The sequence below is a fragment of the Crocodylus porosus genome, unplaced genomic scaffold, assembly GCF_001723895.1.
Source record: "Crocodylus porosus isolate Cpor-Errol unplaced genomic scaffold, CroPor_comp1, whole genome shotgun sequence".
NCBI lineage: Eukaryota > Metazoa > Chordata > Crocodylia > Crocodylidae > Crocodylus > Crocodylus porosus.
Window position 1 is genome coordinate 55,828,178 of NW_017728949.1, and position 20,943 is coordinate 55,849,120.

The window sequence follows — 20,943 nt, forward strand, 5'->3', positions numbered from 1 at the left end:
AGATCCATTGAGTCTTTGGAAGTTGCAACAAGGTCTTTTTCCTGAAGCACCTTCACGCCTGATTATGTAGTAAAGCAGGAGAGTTCTGCTTCTTCATAAATCCTGATCCACTGCTAAATGCCTGCTGGGCATATTCTCACTGCTGTGTGCAATATTTGTTGCCAGATCAGAAACTCTCTAAATTGGATCCTTAGGGCATGAAGATTTGCTACTGTAAATTTTACCAGTTGTCTTCTCAGGTTCCTTTTTTAGAAGTAAACTTTAAAAAAAGGGGAAGAAATAGGTTTTAAAAAAATTGAAAGGGTGGCAAATTCAGGTCCCAGTGGGCCCAATCAGCAAGGCCCATCTTTTTTTGGCAGGCAGGCCACAAACTAGACCCATGCCTCCCCCAAGTTCCACCCTGATTCCCTTTCTTTACCCAGTCTGCTGCTCTGCTTTCTGTACCCTTCTCCACACTCCCTGCCCCGCCTGTTGCTCCGCTTTCTGGCCTACCTGCTCCTGTGTTGCTTGTGCTCAAGGAAAAATCTTAAGTTTGGTGCTGCCATCACAGGGAGTCGAAACTACGCCAGGCCCCCAGAATGTGCCCTGGGGTGACTGGGAGGCTTGTCAGTCACGGAGCATGAGGTAATGTGATCTAACGCACATGCTCAGTTCACTGACTGCATGATGTCATTTGACTAGAAATTTCTCTGTGAAGAGCGTTCTGATTGGCCACTAAATTCTCATAAAAGGTTTGTGAGCCGCCGCCCGGGCGTGGTGAGGTGAGGTAGTGCGTGTGTGTTGGAGGAGAGACTGTGCTCGATCCTGTGAGCAGAGGCTGCCTTTGCGGGGGTGTCTCACAGGCAGAGAACGATCCTGAGCAGAGGCTGCGGACGGCGGGTGGAGCGGCTCGTCTTTTCAATCTCGGTTACGGGACTGTTTGGCTTCGATTTTGACTTTGGCTTACTTCGTTCTGGCTTCTCATCTCCGACCTTGGTTTACGGACTGTCTTTTGGACTGGCGTCGCGACCCCGTTCCTCGATTCACTTCGTTACAGGTTTTGTTGTTTGTTATCCCGTTCGTGAGCTGCCGACCAGCCCTGGGACTAGCTAGTGGGCAGCCGCACCTAGCCCTCAGGGGGTAGAAAGCAAGGGCTCGCTAGTGAACCCCGTGGGCCGACAGACCCCTTTGCTGTTCGCTGTACTGTAACCGAAGAAATATCTGAGCCCGCTTCCCAGGTGTGAGTAAATAAATCATCTTTGTTTAAACTTCCCGTACAGCTCACGCTCCACCGCCGCCGATCCCACCTGTTCGTATTCCAGTTGCCACCCCGGCCCACCGTGCCCTTGGGGCCCGATTCACCCGGTGTTCGGTTACCCCGACAATCGGAAACCGGTTCGAATCTCTAACATAACAGAAGTTCAGTGCATATAAATCACTCTCAAATGGCTGAAGCTGGTTTGATATAAACCTGGATTCAGACTTAACTGATTTAGGCTAAATTGGTTTATTAAACTGCCTCAGATCTCCTCCAGATTCAAGTTAACTCACAGTCTCCCTGCCTCCCAGGATACTTTGCACCTCCCGCAGAGGGTGGGTGGGCTAGCCTTGGCCCAAGCTGTCTGCTCCAGCTGAGCAGGGAGGCGTGCTCTAGCACCCCCCAGCTTCTGGCCTGGGCCACTGCAGGCAGGTGGCTGCATTTCTGGAATCAAAAGTAAATGTCTGTCCACTTGCTTATTGGTTCAATCTACACAGCTTAGACTAACCTGCAAAGATTGAACTGATTCAGCCTTGGGCTTTTTGACTCTGTCTTAAACGTAGAGGCTGCCCATGCCATTTGTGGCACCCGTGCTACAGGTTGGCCACCCCTGTTCTGAATCATGGTTTGAAAAATCATTATTAAATGTAAAATAGCCTCTACTATGGTCCCCAAATAAATACAAGCAATGGTAAGAGGGCAGGAGGTTTGGGTTTAGCTTTCATTTACCAGAGGGCAGTTTCTGCAGTGTAGCTGATGCATTATGAATCCTCAGCCGCACTTACCTGATAGAAAAGTTGTTCATGTGCCCTTGCCCATGTTTTTGGAGTCTTACTTAAAGATGCAGATTCTGCCTACATAACAGTCATTGTCTGAAGTCAAAACCCTGATCGGAGCCTGGATTTTGCAAACGTTGTGTGCATTTAATTTTGAACTCAAAGCATTTTTACACCTCCTGATTCGTGACATTATGAGTGCGAGGAAAACCACATGAAGTTTAACAAAATCACTTTCCTATACAGTTTAACTGAAAGTACAGAAACTTTAAGCAACTTTACCACATAATAAAATAACCACAGAGGCTGAAATGCAAGGCAGTTTCGTTATCCTTCCTATCCTTCTTCCCTCTCTTTAATAATGTTTGCTCCCCCTTTTTGCGTGACCTGAGACTTGACTGGGGAACATCACAGAGGAAGGGCAACACAGAAAACCTGCTATCATTATCACAGTCATGTTCATCATAAACTTGAAGTTAAAAAAAAAACCAAAAACTCATGCTAAAACCTTTGTTCAAAATTTACAACAGGGTCCTCAAATCAACATATTCCAAGGTTAAGATAAATATTTGAACTTCTGGGCTAGGTACAGACATTCAAAAAGCCCAAGGTGGAATTGATTCAAATTACACGGTTTTCTATAAGTGGCACAGTTTAAATCACTAGCGAACAAAACACACATTTGCCCTTTGGTGGGCTGTGTGCGCCCAACTCCTGTCCTATTATGAGTATAGACTGGTTTCTGACCACTTATACCAGTAAAAGTGTCACTTCTGTACCTGGCCCTGGTGTTCACTCAGCATGGAACTGAATCCTTACGTTCTCTTATTTTCAGCCAGAGTATATTTACTTACTATCAAGTCACATTGCACAAGTACATGACAGTACATTAATTGCAATGCAGGCCATCGATCCCATTATGAAGAGTATAATAAACTGAGGAAAAGAAGACCTGGCCAGTCCAGCACAAACACTCATATAACAGGAGGGGAGTTACACTTCTCCATGGGTATTTTGCTTCATAACTGTGTTTCTGATCCGGCTGTACTTTATGTAACCGTAGCATCAAAACAGGAATCATAACAACATCCATCAATATCTTAAAATGCATTGAAAATATTCGAGAAGGCATGGTGAACACAGTGGGCACATCTATACATGCTGTTAATTCAAAGCAATACACTTCCTCTGTTTGCACGTGCAGCCAGGACCACAGCAAGCTGAGCCAGGGCAGTGAAGTCCTGGATGACAGAGGGTCTGGGAAGGTGGAAAAAAATCAGCCTGCCACCTCGGGACTGCTTCAAACTTGGTCAGTGTGCTGTGGAGGGACTGACTGGAGCAGGAGGGTGCTCCAGTGTGGGGCTAGCTGGCAGGTAGTCCCCACACTGATGTACCCTTGTGCCCCAGCCATCAGCATCTATATGTGCATTGTGGTGGAGTAAATAATTCCACCGTAAAATAGTATCTGTAACTGCCAGTACTCTCCTACAGAGGAGCTAATTAATTTACTCCAACCTAATAGCACCACATGTGTAAACGTTGGCGTCCTACTGCAGAGCTAATTAGACAGTAAATGTTTCATACAGACATGCCCAGTGAGACTCAAGATGAAGTCTGATGCTTGGCACAGCCCAAGCATCCTGTGCCCAAACCAGTTCAGGAGTAACCCTGCTACGCACTGTGTCTCGAAGACCCCCCTGCCTCCTCCAACAGCAGGAATAAATTGCTTCCAGCCAGTGCACAAGAGATATGGAGCCAAGGCTTCACTAGTTCTCAGGGAAGGAACCTACAAAGTAGCAGGTCCATTCACCCCAACCCACCTGAACTCAAGTCTACTGTGCTCTGCAGTATAAGTGTGGCTCTGATCCTCTCCCCCCTGCCCCCGAGTATCCATGTGACCTAAGGAATACATCCTCTCTCAGTGTCCCATCCAATGCTACACACAGAACCAATGCTATAATCGGGCCTGGAAGAGTCTTTCTGTGTTGAGCTCTTGGTGATGACCACCAGACCCTGCTGCTTACTCTCATCTCTGGAAGAAGAACTTGTTAAAGTAAAAGTCACATATTCAAATCCCACACTGAGCCTGAACCATCAGTAGTTACATCTTCCTCAAACTTGACAATGTGATGATAGCAATCCATCTGGAGGAAAGCAACCACCTACCCAGATGCTGTCTTCTTGTCTGTACTGCTTCCAATTGCGTCCCGTGTCACTGAACATGAGAGTGTAGCTCGTCACCCAGTCTGAGCTCCCATACCTTCCTTGGGTGGCAACTCCTGCAATCTCAAGTCTGTCTCCCAAATCAATCTGGAGCCATTGTTGCTGATTAGATTCCAGTGGGGACCAACCACCAGCTCCTAGGAGAGATCAGGAAAAAGAAAAGGTCTTGAAGACAACTTCTCTCAGTACCAATACAAACATCCTTTGAATCATAAATTACTACAAACTTGCCTTCCTCTTCATCAAACATGGAGAGATATGTATGAGTATTTTTATGCATGTGATGCTTGGAGATTACAACAGCACCCAAACTTATGGTGTCTGTGCTTATTTAATTACATTAAAAGTTCAATCTAATTAAGGAAATTCCAAGGAAATCTCTGTTTCCAACAACTGACAGGCACACAAAGAGGATGAAAGCTCTCTGTTATAAAACTGTATTTATCACCACCACATCTGTTTGCACAGATTCTGGGATCCAGCTTTATACCTTCTATTTTGCTTTAACCTCCTCCCCACCTCACCCCCCGCCTTTATGTTATGTTTTGAAAGATGCTCATAAGTGCTCGTTATTGTGATCTGTGTAGAACATTTAACAGGAGTCTTTAATCGCAAGATGCTGTAAGACAACATTGAAAAGTAATAGGCTTTCAGTACTACGATGCTTCTGTAACGTGACAAGAGCCGTGAAATTTCAGCACCGTTGGTGAGATGCAGTTTGCAAAAGAACTGCCAAGGGACTAGGTTTATTTTTCCTTGAAATGCTATAGTGAATGAGGCACAAAAACACTTTTCCTGCTAACCACCTGTTTTTTGGTTTTTTCCAGATAACATATTCCTGCAGAGGAGATTTCTGCTATGCCATGATAAAAAGAGAAACAGTGAATTAGAGTTTGAGAAACTGAATGTTCATTAACTTTGCTTGTACTAAGGTGACCTTGGTATGGGAATCAGGTACCATTTTGAAGGAGGCATCTTCAACCTGTGCAGGCTCCAAGCAAGCTCCAAAGTCCAGACAGCCATGCTTTGTGACTTCCTCTTCACTAATAACTGTGTTATGCGCAGGGTCACAGGCTGACATGCAACGATTCATGGACATACTCTCATCAGCCTGTGACAACTTTGAACTCACCATTAACATGAAGAAGATAGAAGCGATGTTTCAACCTGCACCTGGCACAACACCCCAGGATCCACACGTCTCAGTTAAAGGCCAACGAATGTTGATGGTTAATAAGTTTGCCTAGCTGGGCAGCACGCTCTCCCGTGCTGTCCACATTGATGACAGAAGTCAATGTGAGAGTAGGAAAGCTAGTGTGGCCTTCGGCGGACCCCGTAAGTCAGTCTGGGACTGAGGAGGCATCAGAATGTTGATAAAACTGAAGGTTTACAAAGCCATCATCCTTCTGACCCTCCGTTATGCCTGTGAAACCTGGACCATTTACCAGCATCGTGCCAAGAAATTAAACTAGTTCCACCTGTGCTGCCTGCGAAAGATGCTAAAGATCAGGTGGCAGGACAACATTCCTGACACCAAGGTGCTAGGAAAATCAACTGTCCCCACTATTCATACTCTGCTGAACCTGGCTCAGCTAAGATGGGCCGGCCACCTCTCAAGAACGCCTCACACTCGACTCCCGAAGCAAGCCTTCTATGGAGAGCTGTCAAACGACGTACGCGTTCACACTGCACAAAAGAAGCAGTACAAGGACACCCTAAAGTTGTCCCTAAAGAGTTTTGGCATGAACCCAGAGTTGTGGGAGCAAATCGCTTGTGATCATCCATCCTGGAGGTCCCAAATCCAGAATGGATCATCAACTTTTGAACAGCAACACATGGCACAAGCAATGAAGAAATGCATGGCAGAATTCACCAAAACCAAATTTATTTTCCCTACCTGTAAGCTCTTTTATTAATGATTCACTATATCAAGACTTTCTGCTTATTTGAGGAATTATATCCTGGGGTTGTATAATACCTAGAGAGTCCCAATAGAGTAAGGCAAACTTTCAAACTTTTAACAAGTTTTCTGCAAAGAACCTTACAAAAAGCAATCGCAACTGAGCTGATGCTTATGATTTGTTTATGGCCTGCTTTGTCTTGTCTTTCTTTTCCATTGTAATAAAATAGTTATTGTTCTTAACACTTCTGTTTTTTAATTGCTGAAGGCAAGAGCCTTATGAAACTAAAACAAGACTCCTACCTGTCAATTAAGATTTGTCCCGTCTTCTGTCTCTCCAGGCAATAACTTTTTTCAGCCATTTGAGAAATAATATTGTTTGGTGCTCTAGATATTTAAAAATTAAATAAAAAATATCCTTTCTGCCCCTTATCACAGATTCACAGAAGTTTAGGGCTGGAGGGACCTCATGAGATCATTGGGTCCAGCCCGCCTGCTCCGGGCAGGGAAGACTGCTGGGGTCAAATAATCCCAGCAAGGCGTGCATCCAGTCTCCTTTTGCAGATCTCCAGGGTAGGCACTTGCACCACCCCCATTGGGAGTCTATTTTAGAGTCTGGTCTCATGAACCGTAAAGACGTTTTTCCTTATATCTAGTCTGAAACCTTCTTCTAGGAGTTTATAATCTTTGCTGCTCATTTTTTTTGCCTACGGTGCTTTGGTGAATAGTTGTTCTCCTAGCCCTTGAAGCTCTCCCCCAATATATTTGTAAGCTGACACCAAATCCCTGCAAAGTCTTCTCATTTACAGGCAGAAGTCCCATATCTGTCAGCCATTCCTCGCAAGGCTATCAGATACTTTTACTAGACTTCTAAAATAACTCTTAAAGGGATATGGGGAAAAGAGCTTTGAACAATTTGAGAGTTACACATACTTGACAGATCAGATTCCAAAACAGAAGGCAATAACACTTGAATTTTTCTTTGCAAGAAAGTAAAAAAAAGTGGTAAAGAAATCCCAAGGACTGTTGGACAATGCAAATCCAATTTTAAGGTATTCATAGGATTTGTGGCATGATGTCATTGACATCACCATCCTAGGAGGTTCATGCTGTGTGCCTTTGGTGAAAAGTTACTAAAGCTGGATTTCTCTTGCCTTTAACCTCACTGCTTCATCAATCCATCTATCCGACAGCAGTTATGGAAGATCACTCTCCATGACGACAATCAGAAGTAGCCCAATCATTTGTTGATGAGCTGTCCTTATAGAAATCCCAATTCTTTCTACTGTGATACTACCCTAAGCATCATCATAACTGAGTACTTCCCAAGAGCCGATTAAACATGTTCACATCTATCATACAAGGTTCATTCTTTCTCCCACCCGCTTCTCAGGGGAAAATTGAGAGCACAGCAGAGTTTTCTTCGGAGAAGTTAGCTATCTAGTTAATCCATATTCCCAACTATGTGTTTACAGTAGAAAAAGCCAGTTTGGAATGACACCTTGCACTTGGCGTGACAGTTGGGAAGTTTGCAATGGGCTTTAGCTCTCAAACTAAAGCTTTCAAATTGTGTCCACATTGCCCACCACCTTCTGCTGTTTTTGGAATGAGATAAAGGCAGCTTGTATTTACTAATTACATTATTTGCATTTAAAACAGAGCATGATACAGCAATCACAGCTCACCCGCTGCTCCAGCTTTCTGTAGCCTTTTCTAACCACATCCAAAGTGGTCCCAGCAGCTGCATCCTGTCTTGCTACTGAACAGCTTAGAAAAGGAAACCCTTCCCAGTTCCCTCCCTCTTTCCAGCCATGTTGCCACTGGCTTATACCAGCACAAATGATGACACTTCTCTACCAATGCAATAGCTGGTTAATTGGAGGCAGAGATCCACACTTTGCCTGACTGCTTTCCTTTTACTTGCTTCAAAGAGAAAATTGAATGTCCACAGTGCCTGCTTACTGCTGCATGGCTTCAGCCTGAATCTGGATCGCTTAACTTTACCAGCAAGCTGTTGTAATACTTGACAAAACGTACACCCCCGCAACACCACTTTTCTATGCACAAGAATTGTCTGTGTTCAAATGGTGCTATATATCCAGAAAAGAAGCATCCGTTTACGGCCAAGGACAAGCCATTCCAACATATTATTTACTTTAGATTCCCCACATTCCCCTCCTCTCCTCCCTCCCCCTCAAAATCCATTTTAAAGAATTATGGAATAAGGCTCTGGAGTGTGGATCTTCTTCTGCCCTCTGTTTCACTATCCTCTTGGGACAAGTACAATCCTGGGAATATATACCAGCAGTTGCAGGCAGGAACAGTACAGGAGACTGTATAGTCTCCACTGCAGCACAGAGATTGAAATACACACACACACACACACACACACACACACACACACACACACAGAGCACATTAAAACTCCACACAGGGTGCATCTACATGTGCTGATTTAAGGTGCATTAGCCTTCTGTGCAATTTAAGGCTCATTAAGGGCATGGGTCTACATGTGCTCACACTTAACACACCTTCAAAATGGAAATTGTAGGTGATTCATGCCTAAATTTAATACCAGCAAATGCAGGTATCAAATTTATGTGGGAATATTTAAAGCACCTTAAATCACATGTAGACATGCTAAGGCCCATTCATGCTGTGTAGGTTGACTGACTTAGGACTAACTTTAGTCCCAAGTTGGTCTGCATACCACATTAATGTACCTTAGCACATGCACGTTGTTGTATATGAAACCTTGCTTTAACCCTACAAGATTCATATACAACTACGTAGCCTAAATCACTTTAATTCACATTAGGCAAATGCATATTAAGTTTAAGCACATTTAAAAGCATGTGTAGACACGCTTGCAGAGGAGTAAACCATGCTGGAAGCCAGTTTTGATGATTCTCTTATTAATAAGTGGTGGGCAATTACAGGACAGAGGGAACACAGCATTTACTACAGCTACTCTGTCATTAAAAAAAATCTCTGAACAATCCATAAAGGAGTAAAATATGGGCATGGTCACCAAGTTGCTTATAGTAAAATTAGAGAGATGAGCTGATTAATAAAGTTTTCATGTGCTTCATAGTTTAAAACATTGTCTAAGGAGTATATTCTTTCTGCCAAAATCTTATTAGCATTAATGGGAGCTCTATGCTTCTGTGCGGGGGGGGGGAAAAAAAAAGGCATTTCAGTTTGCTCAGTGTTTTCTCCTAGTTCTGGTGCAATGTCTCGGTAGGTCGTAGAAAGTTGGGGTTATGCTGCTTAGGAGAGAAAGGGGTCTCTTGTTGGACTCTGTGCCCAGAGAAACTGATATGCTAGCTGATCTCTCCATGGCAACAAGTGGTAATGCTAGAGCCTTAAAGGCTGTAAGAGCTTACGGTTCCCAGGTTGAATGCCCTAAAATAACTGAAAGAGAAAAAATGATCAAGTGCCTTTTATTTTTTCTTCCCTGCCCCTGTCTCCTTCCACTCCTCCCGCCCACCCCCCCACTTCTATAAATGTATGCACGTTTTCCCATTTTGGTACGCGTGTAAAACACGGCACTTAGGAAACTTTGTCATACCATCAACGTGCTTTGAAATTGCACAAGGGTTCAGAAAATGCCTATACTTGTTTGTGTTTTGTTAGTATGAAATAATATAAATGCTTGCCCTCGCTCTCGAGTATCTCGCTAGCAGCTCAGTTGGCGTTATCTTATGTTCCAAGCTCCTGGGCTTCCCGCTGAAAGCAAGTGCTTCCCTGCTGCACTCTAATGCATGCCATACTTTAATGCAGAGATCAAATACTTTTTGTACCATAGCACAAATAGCAGCTGACAAAGAAAGAGAGGTTTCTTCTAAGCCACAATTAACTATATTGACTGTTCAGGCTGAGAGTTAATGGGGATCAGAGAATGCCCAGAAAATATAATCTAATTACAGCAATTAGCATTATAAATACATAAATTAAAAAAGGGAAAACAAAAATTCAATTTGGCAAATCACTACTGTAAATCGGATCAGACTGACCCACGTTGTATTTAATCAGAACCCAATTGACCTCTTTAGGAGATCCAGAGTAGTTGTAGCAGCATTTTCACCTAGTCCTTCAGTGGGTTATGCCCAAATGTTTTCAGCCATATTCACTCCAAGTTGCAGTCCCTAGAATCACAGACAATGAGGGTGGGAAGAGACCTTCAGGAGGTCACATCTAGTCCAACCCCCTGCTCCAAGCAGGACCAGCTCCAAGTACATCATTATCAACTAGAGTTTTGCAAATCTCTAACAACCATCTTTCACTGCATATTCAGCAGCCTTTAGTTTATTGTTCTGGCTAACAGTATTCATACAACTGTTAAAAAATTTCTGCTGGTGAAGGCGGGTTTTGCTTTATTAGTTTGTCATCAACTGTTGCGTGCCTGTTTGTACTAAAATAAATACAGCCAACAAGCTGCTACTATATGCCCACATCTAGCAAGGTGCAGTTCTTTCCTGGTATTTTCAAGTGTGTGTACACGTTTCTTTTTATAGAACTGCAAAAGCATTCGAATTTCATTTAATCCTTTATTACAGGGGTGTTTCACCAAAAAAAAAGAAGAAGATATTTTAGGGTGAATTCAACTTATTCAAAGCTCCAGGAAATGTTGCCACGTATTGCTCTTCACACACAAACTTCAGTAATCACTGCTGCAAAGACAATTTTCACCAGAAGTTACCACCCAAGGTAGCTCAGATGTCAGAAGAAAGAGCTCTCCCTCTTCTGTATCAGGAACCAAGTTGGCTGCTGATGTTAAGTCGGCACCAGTTATGATGGAGGCAAACCAGTTTACCCCAGGGGAAGCTCTATCCCAGTATTTGGAGCTCATACCATTATACCTAATGGTGAGTGCTATTTTTGTAATGGCATCCAGCAGTTTTGTGCACCAGTGGGACAAGTTACCCCACCTACCACTCCACCAAAGGTTTTTAATCATAGAATGAGAATTTGTTCAGTCTCTTTGCCAGATTTTGGCTTTGAATTTACACAAGTTCAATTCCATGGAAATCAATGAAATAGCATATATGTACTCAGGGACAGAAACGGGTCTCTACAGTCCTGCTCAGGAGCAATTCACGTCCATACATTGCTCGAGGCCTAACTCTCAAGTCTTACTGAGGCTTTGATGAAGTTCTGCTTGGCATCAAACACCTTTTCAACTGAATAGCCAATTCCACATGTTTTCCGTCTTGCCATCACCAATAGTCAAGCCAACAGGAAGTGTAGCTCTGGTGATGCTAGGCTATAGTACATACTACTCCAATGAGCATTCAGCATATATTTTAAAACACAGGCATATTTCTTGCCTTAAACATTGTCTGCTCATGTTAGCTTCTTTTAAAGACGGTTAAAATGGTCATGCGTGGTCATGCTTGGAGATAGGCTACAGATACAGGAAGACATGGACAGGCTAGCAAGTTCGGTGAATTATAACCTATAAAGTTCGATGTTGAGAAATGTAAAGTGCTCCACCTCAGCAACCCCCAACACACCTACAGGCTTGGCGGCACCAAACTGGCTAGCACCATGAATGAAAGGGACCTGGGGGTAATAATAGACCACAGTATGAAAATGAGCTGGCAGTGCGATGCTGTGGCCAGCGGGGCAAACAATACCCCGCCGTGCATCAATTGATGCTTCTCCAGCAAAACCAAGAAAGTGATTCTTCCGCTCTACTCAGCACTGGTGAGACTGCAGCTGGGGGACTGCATCCAGTCCTGGGCACTGCACTTCAACAAGGACATGGACAAGTTTGAGATAAGTCCAAAGAAGAGCCACCTGTACGATCAGAGTCTTGCATGGCAAGCCACATGAGGAAAGGCCAAGGGATCTGGGACTCTTCTTCCTGAGAAAAAGCAGGCTGGGATGGGAATCTGATAGCAGCCTACTGCTACACTAGGGGAGCACATCAAGGGCTCGGTGAGCAACTGTTCACCAGGACACCTGAAGGGAAAACTAGGAGTAATGGCCACAAACTCCTGGAAGATCAATTCAGGTTCGACGTTAGGAAAAACTTCTTCACGGTTAGTGCCCAGACTGTAAAATAAGCTCCCTCCAGAGGTGGTGCAATCACCTGCCCTGGAAATCTTCAAGAGGAGACTGCATGGTCACCTTGCTGGAGTCTCCTGACCCCCAGTTGTTTCCTGCCTGGTGCAGGGGGCTGGACCCGATGATCTTCTGAAGTCTCTTCCGGCCCCTTACAATCTATGAAAATAACTTTAAAATCTCAGCTCTGGCACGGCTGCAAAAAATCAGAACAGTTTACAGCTAAGTGACCAGCAAGCCTGACCCTATTGTCCTCTTGCACCAGGGCAGCGGTTCACTACTTCACCGCATTACATGGACCTGCTCATTGCCCAGTGCTCCTGGAAATAGCTATTTACTCTGGCTAGAGAGTGGGAAAGGGAAGTGGAGATAAGGAGCCTCCCACATCACAATGCCTTTCACCCTACCCCCAACCAGGCTTGCTTTCATCCCTAAAAAAAAGTCAGGCAACTAGGCTTTGCTCTCCCCACTCCTTCCAGAGTCTGGATCTGGAAAGAACACAGTAAGAAAGATGAAGGGGACCTCTTAACTCTTGTAAGAGTGGCCAAGCAAAGATAGTGACAATTTAGCTCTGGATTAAAGTAACAGTAGTAGTGGGTCATGAATAACTGAGGTAATAAATTACTTGACACTCGAGTCAGCCAATTGTTTTTTGGCAGAGTTCATTTTTCAACTGTCCATGGGTTGGGTGATTGCCGTGCCGGTTCCTTTTCAGGCTGCTCAGTGAAAGACTCTGACTCAAAGTCGAAAGGCGAGATATTCTACTTCCATCTAACACCTCTCCGATTTCAAAAGAGCGCTCGACACTGCAAAAATGCTTCTTGCAAAGAATCCAGCGAATCTGAAGAGCACTCTTTCAAGTTAAACTGAATGCAGCCAGCTAATTATCTGGCTAGAAGTGAGAAATCTCAGGCTCAACATTTTGAATGACAAAAAGAAACGGAGCTGTGATTTTTTTCTCCCCTCCCTCTTTTTTACTTTCTTCTGGCCCTGACGAAAATAAAACACATTTACTTTCATTGACAAAAAAACCTGTTCTGTTCTAAGATTAAGTCCCCCAAAATTAGAACCCAAAACACATCAATGCTCTTCCTTCTCTCCATGGGCAGTTGTGTTGCAGTAGCCCACAACACTAACATAAGACATGGACAACAACAACTCACATTGGAGAATCTATGCCCCACTGCTGCCCTTCAGCCTAGAAGCACAGAAAATGAGGGTTGGAAGGGACCTCAGGAGGTCACATCTAGTCCAAGCCCCTGCTCAAAGCAGGACCAGCCCCAACTCCATCATCCCGGTCAAGGCTTTGTCTAGCCAGGTCTTCAAAACCTCCAAGGATGGAGACTCCACCACCACTCTGGGGAGCCTGTTCCAGTTCTTCCTAATATCCAACCTCAACTTCCCTTGCTGCAGCTTGAGCCCATTGCTCCTTGTCCTGTCATCTGCCTCCACTGAGAAGAGTCCGGCTCCAAGCTCTTGCCAACTCCCCTGCAGGGAGTTGAAGGCTGATATTAAATCCCCCCCCTCCCTCTTCTCTTCTCTAGACTAAATAAGCCCCCTCACCATTTTTGCTGCCCTCCACTGGACTCTCTCCAATTTGTCCACACAAGCATCAGGCTTGTTCCCTATGGACTCCTTGTCCACATCTGAGTCAATCCTTGCTTCCCGTTTCACAAGTCAGAGAGCAGAAGTGAAGTCCTCCCTTGCAAGGAGAAGAGCTGTGAAGTTCTTCTTCTGCACTGAAAAACCTAACAGAGTTTTTTAAACCTAGCTCCTTCTGGCTTTCAATTGTCACCTGGGTTCTGGAAGAGCAGAAGTGCTAATGGACTACTCATTCTGGAGTTGCAGGATTTCCTGTAGAAAGCAAGAGACACCAATATGGTCTACTTGAACTTCCAGTTGGGTGACTGCTATAGGATCAGTGCAAATGCAATGAAATTTCACACTCCTTTCTGCAATAAAGTAATGAGCTGTTTTGAACTGGCACCATCGCCAGTGCATAAAGGGGTGATTTCAGTTAGTCAGGCTCTTGAGTACTCCACAGGCATCTACCAAAATGAATTATTCATTAGCGCTGTAATAAAAAAACTGTCATGGGCATTTCACCCAGCGATCTTACCATCCCTTCTGTTGAGCTTTGCAAAGCTGGGGCTGTGAGCGCTCAGGAACTCTGAGGAGCTGTCAAAAGCTGTCGGAGGTAACGAAGATACTAATGCATCATCACAATTATCTAAAAAACAAGAGAAACAAAAGAGAGCATGAAGGGAGAAATCACGTACGAAGCAGGAAGAACTTCGCTCTGTTGATTCTGTGAATGTTTTTTTTTTTTTTGAACACAGAAAACAGCAGGATCTTTAATAACCTGATGCTCTCTGTTTAATAACCTGAATCCATGTTGTTAGCAGGACATCGACAAGGGGATTAGAAACGTGTGAACAAGCAGTCACTTCAGTTTGACAAATATTAAAAGGCAGCAAATTGTCTAAGCTTTATTTCTCCTTATTGGCCTCTATTTCAAGGTCCAGTTAAAGCCAGAACCCAATGGAAGTGGCAGGTACTCAGCACCTATGAAACTACCAGGGCCAGTCCCCTACCGTGGGCAAAAAAGGGCATTTTGAGATAGGGTTCCTTCCACGTCGACCTTGCTGTGGATGACAACTGGCTAGTAAGGGACACATTACTGCTGGTTGATGAAGGGCACAATAGCCATGATAAACCCTGCCAACAGGCTCCCCGGCACTATCAATCCAGGGTGATGTATTGAATAGTGTGAAGGCGACTCCTTCGTGTTTTGCTCAGATATCAGACCGAACGCAAATACTTCTCAAAACAAGGCCTTTTTCTTTGGAAAGGCAACCAGAATACTCCCAACATAGCTCATGAAATGAGCTCCAGGAAGTCTCCTAGCAGGGCTACCAGGACACCGTATCATCCCTTCCAGTCTTTGGCCCAATACACAGAGGACGACACTGGGTTTCCCTTTTAGCAAGATGCATTTCCAAGATGTGTGCGCCTTCAGGAAAATTAAGTAACACAGCTCCCTACCTCCATGCAAGTCAGAAAACTAATACAGCACAATAATGGGACTTAGACGTGGGGACGAAAACATCTTGCACTGAAAAGAGAATCCTATGCCATAAAACAGAGCGAAGGATCACACCTTCAGCATGATAACACTAAACTCATGAGCCCCTAATGTTCAAATAAGGGTTAAATTAGATGAAGCAAGCTTTCTCTATCACTTCTGTCACACATAAATCTAAGGATACAGTGAAGGCTTCCATTAGGAGCATAAAACCATTCATTTTTAATTGAATCACTCAGGAAGGAATCTAATTACTAGAGAAGTTGTGCAGGTTAGCAAGATCTCACACTCCATAAGGGTCCTACATCCCTAGAATAAATATATGATTTCGCAAGAAAAAAAGAAACAAAACAGTGCATTAATGATGCTTTAACGTTACGAGAGCCATGGATGAATTAACAGTACGTTACAGTAATGTTAACTCAGCCATACTATAAGTTTAGCATTGATTCAAACACGACTGAGGTCTATGAAGTGCTGGACTGTGTGTGTACTGAGCTGTTGGTCCATTCCTGGGACACAACATTGTCCCCTCCAGGTCGTTCAGCTGTTGCTGTGCTCAGAACTCCTCTTGATTTCTCTTAACTTCTGGGGGGGAGTCTGATGGGTGATCGCCTCTTCAGGCAGTCAAGTTATTTGCTATCACCAGCATTACTTCATAAAATGGGGTATAGAGCTCTTCTCTAGTTTCGCCCACTCCCTAATTTGTAGCTAAGGACCCAAAGAAAAGCAGTCCCCAATTCACGCCAAAACAAGGACTTTATGCCCCACAGACCGACAACATAAAATAGGCTAAATCCCATGCACATGCATACAACAAACAGATATAACTCCAAGCTATCCCACTTTCAGTATTAAGTAGGCTCAGATACAAACCTAAACACTAGAGCTCTGTGGACATAAAAAAAAAATAAAAATTAAAACATCAAGTAAATGCAGACTATTGCATTTAAAATGGAGAGACATGTCTGTGTGTTTCATTTAAATTATTAACATATGTACTGACTGGGCATGTCTACATGTTCATTAATGTGCTTTTGCTAATGTACATGAAATTTGGTACCTCCATTGCAAGGTACTAGAAAAAGGCGCATTAATCTATTTTAATGTTCATTAGCAAAAGCACACTGTTTTTGTGATGCTTTAATGCACATGAAAATAGGTTAATGTGCATTAAAGTGCATGTGTAGAAGTGTGTCACCTAAACAGCAGGTGAGGTAAGTGAAAACTTGTTGGTAACAAGTAGATACAGTGTTGAATTCTGCTCTTAGAGCACTGTAAATCAGGAATAACTTCAGAAATAACTCCATAATACCAGCATAATGGGTCACAGAATTTGGCCTAAAGCTTGTAAGAGAGATTGTAGCTTCCAAAAGAATAGTCATTTTTTCCCTAGCAGGCAAGATTTATATTCTCATAGCCTCTCATCTCAGAGGAAAGCCACTCTTTTATACTAGAAACCAATAGTAGGTTGTGGTTGTTACTTTTTTCCTGTAAGGCTTGAAACAGATATCATCCTTAAAATGGGATCAACTACACCAGGATGTGTCCTGGCACAACTGATTTGCTTCACCGAGCCACACAAACATTGCCTGTTGTCCCACAAGTTCAGGCCCCTGCCACCCCTGGTGCTTCAAGGGCCCAATCCTGTGAGGCACCTGCAAACGGGAGAACTGACTCAGAGCTCACTGGTACGGTACATGCCAGGGAGCCCCTTTGACAGCAGAGAACCTGGACAGGCATTTCCAGGGTTTCAGGGGCCCAATCCTGCATGCCTTGAGAAATCTCACAATGACTGGGAAGAGTGAGCATGTACGGGCTGCCCGTAAGCCAACAGCTGCCCTCTGCAAAAGGGTGGCACAACAATTTGTAATATCTATTGTCCTGGCCACACTTTGGGGCACAGGTGGCATGACAAGGGACGTGAACACCTGTTTGCCTGGGCTTTGTGACCCTTATAAAGTATTTAGTGGCAAAACGGTTTCTGACCTAAGAGGATTAAAGGAGGAAGAGGAAGCAGGGGTGCATTCTTCGAGCAGAGATTAAAAGGGGTGATGCTGGTGTTACCGTCTGCCTCCATTGCACACTATAGGAATGAACTCCATATACTGCTCTCTGCTCCTGTTGCAGACCCGGCTTCCAGTAGCTCAAGTGAAAACGGCAGGATCCTGAAATCACCCTTACTGTTTACTCAGAACTGCTTGAAATGAGCAGTGAAAGTAATGAGGACATGCTCAAGTCAAAAGTCCAGGTATTTGCTATAGACAACCAAGCCTGATCCTAATTTCACCATCACAGCTGTCAGAACCTCACTTCAGGACTGGCAATCAGGATCTCTCTGCTTTACCAGATACGGCTGCCCCTCTTCCCTGCCCCCAGTTCAACACTCAGCCTGGGGTGCCTTGCTTCACTTAGACGACTTTGCAAAGTACATCCATGACCACTCAACAGCAGGTGCTCATGCTGTTATTCCACGGGTAATGATGTGATGTGGCCGAGTTCACAGAGCACTGGACTGGGACTCAGGAGAACTGGGGGTTTCCAACTCTTTGAGTCTAATAAAAGATGTTGGATTTACCCAAAGAAACTTGTCTGCGTGGGTTCTATTTGTGCCACTAGTTTGGCAGGTTACCTTGGGCCAGTCTCTCTCTCCATCTCCCTTCTCCTATACAAATATTGAGGATAAAATGATGCTGAACTCCTAAGGTACGTTGAGATACAAGGGTGAACGAGGCTATGTGAAAGCTCGAGGCATCATTCAACCCTGTTTGCAATCAAAACAATTCCGATAAGTATTCTGTATCTCATATGCACAATATACATACAACCACCTTCCCACCCACCCCTGGTTTTTAAACATAACATTAATTAGCCAAAAGATTAAAATTATGTTGAGCAAAAGTTGAGCGAACATTGTAAATGTGCAAATATGAATATTAATTTGGAGCCTTAAGAAAACTTTGTTAGATGCCCTAAAATATACAATCCTATAACTACACGGTTAATTTGTTAAAGCAAGGGAAAAAAATCCTGGTGAAAAGGGGAAAGTAGCAATTTAAAAACTGATACAATAGCATATATCATAAAATGGCAAAATCAATAGCCATCAAAATAAAAAGGCAGTTAGGCAATGCAGATAATTGATAAGAGCTGATAAAGGTCTCCATGAAACACCTAGACCAAGAGGGTTAAGGGTAATAAAAGAGAAAGTATTTCACAAACACACAATATCCTAACAATGGTATAGATTTAAACACTGAATTAGAAGGGGTAGTAAAACTGGCAATTACAGTGGAAGACATGAAATATTTCTGTTACATAGCCTGAAAGCAGCCAAATAATGCAATCATATCTTAAAGTGATAAGGAAACTCCTTCTATTCAACCAGAACTAGGGGGGAGGCTGGTGGCGGTGTTAAGGCAGCCATAATTACACTTTAACTCAGTGGAGTTTGATAACCTGCAAACAAGTGCATTTAAATAATTGGCCAAGGAAATGTCTGAATCACTAATGTAGATTTTAAACGTATCTTGGAGCACCGGAGAAGCTCCAGAGAACAAGAGAAAAGCTAAAACTGGGGCAACATTTTAAAATGGTAAGCAGAACAAGTTATTTCATGTAGGTCAGCAACCCTGGATCTGATCCCATGCACACGCAATAAAGACTTGAAGATAATAGCATAATTAATACCACTCAACAAGGCTTTATCGAGAACAGATCTCAAGGGGGGGAAATCCAGCAAATCATGCTTCAGATATTTTTATCAATCAAATATATTTAGACTCCTATAATGCACTTTACTTCATCCTATATGAAATTTGGATAGCATTGGCCATATATGAAAAATCAGTATACTTTCCACAAGTATTTCCAGGAGAAAGAGACATAAGAGCCAGTGGTTGTAAGATATAGTTAGCTACATTCAGACTAGACCCAAGTCACAGAGTTTTAAGGGCGAAGTAATTAAACCCTGGAACATTTTACCAAGGGACACATGGATTCACCTGCACTTTGGAGTCTTTAAAGCAAGACTGAACATCTTTCCAAAAGATATGCTATGGCTCAAATATAAATTACGGATCTGATGCAGAAATTCTCTGTGAGGTACAGCTTACATTATACATAAAAAGTCAGATTAATTGATCATAATAGCTCCTTCCGGATTAAAAATAAAATCTATGAATTAGAATGAGACTGTTAAATTCACTGTCTCAAACAGAGACCTCAAAATGTAACTATGTTAGGCCAGTGCATTATTTGGCTGTGTTTTCCAAAGCGAAATGCCCTCCTTCATAAAGGTTCACTAACAAACAGACCTGTCACTAAACTTAACACCTACCTACTTACCTTGCTATCAGCTTTATTAAATTAAATCCACAAGACAGAAGTTCAGGTCTGACTAAGTTTCTCCTTGGGGTCATCTCTCACAATTACTCAGCCATGCTGCCTTTAAAGACAACCTGTCCTTATGCCTCCAAGAAGATTACCTGCGAATGGTACCTCTCTACCTCAGTAACTCAGCAGAGCACACTTGCCTCTTTCTAGAGGGTCAACACCTGCAAAAGTGGAAGGTGCTGTGACATTATGTTGGCTAATAATATTTCAGGATTAAAATGTGTTTGCTTCAGTTTTTTTCTGACTAGCTTGTACATGGGGAAAGAAAGGGTTTAACTGTATCTTCAGGCAGACCTTTGGGAACCTGGTGGCCTGCTCTACCAGTCAGGAATGGGCCATCAAGTGAGCAATGAACCAGTTTTCATAGTACCACACTATTTTAGCCTCAGCAGAACTAATTGCTTTTGCGGCATGTGACTTCAGGTGTCCTACATCCCTTCAAGGATGTAAAGTCTCTCTTCAGGGCTAAGTATAAATAGTCAAAAATCCTGAGCCTGAATTGATTCAATCTTCACAGGTTAGTCTAAACTGCATAAGTTGAACCAATAAGCAAGTGAGCACACATTCACCTTTGATTCTGGAAATGCAGCCACTGGCCAAGGGACATTAGAGCATGCCTCCCTGCTTGGCTGCAGCAGACAGCTTGGGCCAAGGCTAACCCACCCGCCCTGCGAGGGGAGTGGGGGAGTTGTGGGGGAGGTACAAAGCATCCTGGGATGCTGAGGGTCTGTGAAATAAACTTGAATCTGGAGGGGATCTGGGACAGAGGTTCAAGAAACTGATCTAACTTAAATCAGTGAAGTCTGATACTACATCCATCCAGGTTTATTTTAAACCAGTTTTGGCCATTTTGAAAGCAGTTAATATGCGCTCAACTTCTGTTGTGTTACAGATTTGAATTCCTCTCCTATCATTTATACCAGTTTGTGTGTAATTTCTGTTGCTAGCCCAGGAGTTAAGTTAGAAGGTAGTTCAACAAGTGGCCTATAGATAACCTGGGGTCACAGCCAAAAGACTGGGTCTCAGGGCATTTATAGACATGCTATGGGAGATGAGAGGAGGCACTTTAATAACCCCGACTCTCACATGTATGAGCGTCCACATGCTGAAAAATGGCGATGGGGGTACTTTAACTAAAGCTCATTCAACAAACATTAACTAAAGCACCCCGCCACCATTTTCTAGCACAGAGATGCTGATACATATGACGCTGGAGTCTGCCGAAGCACAGTAATTAGCATGCTCCACCAGACTCAAT

General features: G+C 43.5%; 1 protein-coding gene across 1 annotated transcript in view; it reads right to left on the reverse strand.

The window, feature by feature from the left end:
- Positions 1-20,943, reverse strand: part of CNTNAP5 (contactin associated protein like 5) — a 442,467-nt gene that overhangs the window by 316,157 nt on the left and 105,367 nt on the right. Inside the window, exons 2-3 of the mRNA XM_019554532.1 lie at positions 14,325-14,435; positions 4,180-4,373 (exon numbers count right to left, since the gene is read on the reverse strand). Coding sequence (XP_019410077.1) covers positions 4,180-4,373; positions 14,325-14,435 — 305 coding nt within the window. The remainder of the gene's footprint in view (positions 1-4,179; positions 4,374-14,324; positions 14,436-20,943) is intronic.